At 33.9% G+C, this 4750-nt stretch overlaps 1 protein-coding gene across 3 annotated transcripts in view; it reads right to left on the bottom strand.

The window, feature by feature from the left end:
• Nucleotides 1-4750, bottom strand: part of LOC119830997 (protein spinster) — a 30354-nt gene that overhangs the window by 6662 nt on the left and 18942 nt on the right. For 2 of the 3 annotated variants that reach the window (XM_038354199.1, XM_038354197.1), the window contains exons 4-5: nucleotides 2569-2769; nucleotides 1573-1704 (exon numbers count right to left, since the gene is read on the bottom strand). In XM_038354199.1, coding sequence (XP_038210127.1) covers nucleotides 1573-1704; nucleotides 2569-2769 — 333 coding nt within the window. Of the gene's footprint in view, nucleotides 252-1572; nucleotides 1705-2568; nucleotides 2770-4750 lie in introns of all 3 variants that reach the window. The other variant, XM_038354198.1, reaches the window with a different exon arrangement.

Here is a 4750-nt window from a genome sequence, read left to right as displayed (position 1 = left end):
CGGCGACGATGGACCACGTGAGGTTGAGGGTGAGCATCCCGAGGAATATGGATACGTAGGTGAAGGGGGGGAAGGAGCTGACGGCGACGAGGGCGAAGTACACGAGCGGGGCGGAGGCGAGCAGCGCGAAGCCGCAGATGAGCGGGTCGCAGTCGGGCGCGCGCCGCCGCAGCCGCTGCGCGAGCGCCGAGCCGAGCGGCACGCCGAGCGCGCCCGCCAGCATGCCCACCAGCCCGAACTTGTATGACACGCTGCGCAACACCGCCACACCGTCACAGACATGGCCGTCACAGACACGCACCGCGTGCTTATATGCTCATTGTTTTTTTTTTTTAAACAATGCACCTACTACTGCTTCTTCATATAGTCTATTCTTGTATAAATTTTGCAGTCTACACGATTCTAATAGTATATACAAAAAGGATACTTTACTTTATTTAAAAGAATTTTTGAATTAAAAGTACATCAAAAGTACAACCTACATTGATTATCGAGAAATAAGCATTTTTTATTATTTCGTAAAATAACAAATCGTCACGCAATTCAAAAATTTCAACATTGTAGGATAACTTTTTCAATTTAAATACATATAACTATAAAACAGACCACACTCTAACAAAAGACGAACTATACTTTTTTCTAAAAAAAATGTTTTTGCTAATAAATTTAATCACGTTAAATATAAAATAACATAAATAAAACAGCCGTGTACTCATGACTTCATACAAAGCTCAATTGTTTTCACACTGCTGTCTTTATGTGTGAATATTCTTGTTAGTCAAATTTTGAAGCACATTTTATGAATTTTGACGCAGCACATAGTTTGACATAAATTTGGATCTTTGTTTTGTATATAAAGAGCATAAACGGCAGAATATCATTCATATTTTGAAAAGTAATTTTTTTTAACGTTATGACGAAGATCAAACTACGCATAACGTAATTCTGACTGAAAAATCCAAGTTTACATTTTAAGAACTTCAATTCATAAGAAAACGTGATTGATGTGCAATAAAAGCGCTTTCTTATAATATATCGCCTAAAAAAACACTCAGAACGTAACATTGTAAGAAATAGGTATACTAAATTTAACAAAATTTCAATGTAATTTAAACAATTAAAGCTTGTTCAGGTATAAATTTACTAAATCATCAAATACGTAATATCGTAATATTTTAAACATTGATGCCTTTGTCAAACAGAACGCTTACTGAGCGCGTCAGAGAGCTGAACTGACGCCGCGCTATATGGTCGAATTGTTTTAATATATTGTGAATTGTGCTAATAATACACGCGGTAATATAGCGTCTAAAAGCGTACGCGTTCTATCTAATAAAGCTAAAAGCGCGTAGTACAACTCAATTCGGCATCATAGCGCGGCGTCAGGTTAACGCTTTGACGTGCACTAAGTATAAGTACTCCTTTCCGAATTCAAAAATAGAAAAAAAAACAAATTCAAATTGAAAAGCGAATTTCGGCTTTATAAAATTCAAATTAAGAATGTCATATTCGAACGTCAACATATTTTGTTTTTTCTTTTATTTTCTTTTCTTGTGTCTAACCAGTACATACCTCTCTAGTGTGATGTTGACGCCGGGCTGCAGCGTCAGACCTAGGTAGATGAACTGCGGTCCCCACCAAGCGAGTGCTCCCGTTACAAAGGCCACGCAGGTGAACGCTAGCGTTGACAGCATGAAAGATGGACTGAAAGGAAAAGAAAAATAATTTCATATAATTATTTAACTATGAAATTAATCACTAAATAAATTTGTAAATTATTCACACACTACATTAAATTCCGTCAGTCCGTCAACGCGGAAACGTTCACGCGGTAAAGACAAAAAGGGTAAAAAACCTAGAAGGACATAATCTTATTATTACAACTCCATAAATTGCAAAGTTCATTATAAAATTACAGTTTCATTAATTTAAGTAACATTTCATAAAATGTGTTGCGATAAAGACAGACAGTACATACATAATGTGTTAATTTATTTTTTATTACGTTTTGTGATTAGTTATTATGTGACATTTAAAATTCATTGCAAGTACCGAATTATAAAAGTTAATTAATTCAAATTGCTCGATAAATTTAAATTTACGTTATTCCATTCAGAAATAACAATAGTTTTTAGTACACATTAAAAACTATAACTATTTCTAAATTAAATTCATAGGTTTTCTATATTCTGATATCTATACCTACTAATATATAATTTAAAGCTGAAAAATTTGTGTTTGTTAGAACGCGCTAATGTCAGAGTACTGGTCTAATTTGTAAAATTATTTGTTTTATTTAACAGTCCATTTATGGAAGAGGGCTATCTAACATCATGTAAGACATAAATGAAACGTGACTGAAACTGCGGTACACGACTAGTGAGTAATTTAGGGGCATTGCACGTTAAATTTTAACCTTAGAATATGTAAATATTTGCAATTATATCTATTTTTCATTCTTTATTTAAGACACAATTTAAAGGTATACTATTTTTTCTTTGATTAATTTTTTATTGCGAAGATTTTGCAATAAATACTACGAAGGATTAATGACTTCATCCAACTCACTTTTTAACCAAGGATCGCAGGTCATCCTTGTACGTGGTGGGCTTCATCCGGCTATCCTCCGCTTGACCCCTCTCCGGGTTCTGCATTACGAAAGCGATCAGGAACACGGCTACAGCCCCAAGGAAGGGGGTCACGCGAAGCCCCCAGCGCCAGTCGCCCGCCGCCGCCCCGGCGACCGAACCCACGATGTAACCGAACCCACTGGAAATTAATTGTTACATATAATATACACGTCATGGACTAGGTAATAAATAGAAGTATTTTTAGAAACTACGGAAAAAACTTAAGTAGATAACTAAATAATATGAATTAATTAAAAATTATAATTTCTATAAGAAAATAAAAGTATTCATAGTATTTCATGTATAAACATGTAAAACAAGATTGCATTGAAAATGATTCAGTACATATAAAGTACAATTATTGCCTAAGTTTAAAAACGTGGTAAAGATTATGAGTAGATTAGGTCAAGGATCGCATCGCATACTACAGATTTTTTCCTTCTTGGAAAAATAAATATAAGCTGTACTTATACAGAATAATGTGATTCCGCGAAACTCTATTCTACTTAGAATATGGCAATATTTATTCACTTCACTTTGTACGTGACTTTGTAAAATAAATAAAAAAAAATCTATACATTTCAATAAAATAATTTATAAAACAGTAACAACACGGAATTGAACAAACAATAATATTTAAAATAAATAGTTTCGAATCAAATACATCATTAATTATAATCATTTAAAATACTTTGATTAAAGCAATCAAATCTGATAACCCCAATTAGAAATATCAGTTAATAACTCATTCATTACACATCAAAATTATCTCGCAGTCTACTATCGATCTTATATTCTTAGCCAATTTAAAGCCAGTAATCTTAATAAAAATATTAATAAAACTCCACAGACATATTTAAAAACAAACATTGTAGACAAAACATTACCAAATATGCAATACTGATAAATGTATAAGCATTGTTATGTAAGCGAAATTACTTTTGGTAGCAAATTTATCAACTTTATCATTGACCAGTCCGAGTTAGTGGACATACGATATTAGTACTATCGAAATATTTTTCCAAAAAAAAAAAAAAACAATATGCCACATTTGGACAGGCCCATTTTATACAGAAAAACCATTGTTCTATCTTTGTATCGAATCCACTCGAAGTAGGTATAAGTCAATTTCCGATCGCCAAACAAACGCGCTTATGTAATTGACACATTCGATAAACCCGTGTAAACCCTTAGAATAGCTCTTTAACCAACACCAAAACATATCTCGTTTACAAATCACATCCTATTATTAGCCGACACGCTACAAAGAAACGACGTCAATATTATTAAAACATTCTTCTCCGAACAGTAAGGACCCAACCCTCCTCAAATTCAATGTCATTGACACGCAGGAAATCCTCAGCTCTAATCATAATTATGAGATGAAAACCGGTATCCGTAATTGTAACATTAATCAGACCTCTTTCGGTGACATATCAATTCTACGCTACGCTGTTTTAAGCATGAGTCACGACTTCGCCCACAATTTGATGGTCAACTTTATCTAGTGCGAGGAGATTATTGGCAATTGTGAAAAGCTGACATTATCGAGGTAGCTTTGTGTAGGAAGCATCATTTTAAAGGATTATCCTTGTTGAACTGGAAAATACGTATTAGCAATATTAATAACTATGTTATTTGTGCTACATACAACTTAGCACAAATATATAAAATAATAACAGAGCCAATATATCATAAGAGATTGCTTACAATGTTATGAACTACTTTACTGTTAGTTCCTATTGCAAAATAACGTTAATACTTTATTCTTTCTATTTTTATTCTGATGCTGCTATTTTTACCACTTGACATGTAAATAAATAGATCTAAAAATATCTAATAAACACATCTAAAAATACGATAAATCAACAACATAATAAGCACGCAATCACAGCCAATTAGTAACAATTATTATCGATCTATCATGCTTTTCGCCCACGCGTCCGCGCTCGCTGAAGTGAATTAAATGCTATTAAGCAATGTTCACAACATGTGTGACTTAACATTTACTGGAATAAGTAAGTTTAAAGGGTAAATGACTTTTTTTCATCATCATCAGCCCATATATGTTCCCACTGCTGGGACACAGGCCTCCTATGAGGGTTCAGGCCATAATCCAC

This window comes from Zerene cesonia, chromosome 12 (assembly GCF_012273895.1).
Source record: "Zerene cesonia ecotype Mississippi chromosome 12, Zerene_cesonia_1.1, whole genome shotgun sequence".
Taxonomy (NCBI): Eukaryota; Metazoa; Arthropoda; class Insecta; order Lepidoptera; family Pieridae; genus Zerene; species Zerene cesonia.
The sequence above is the reverse complement of the archived record's forward strand: the minus strand, read 5'-3'. Positions and strand labels throughout refer to the sequence as shown.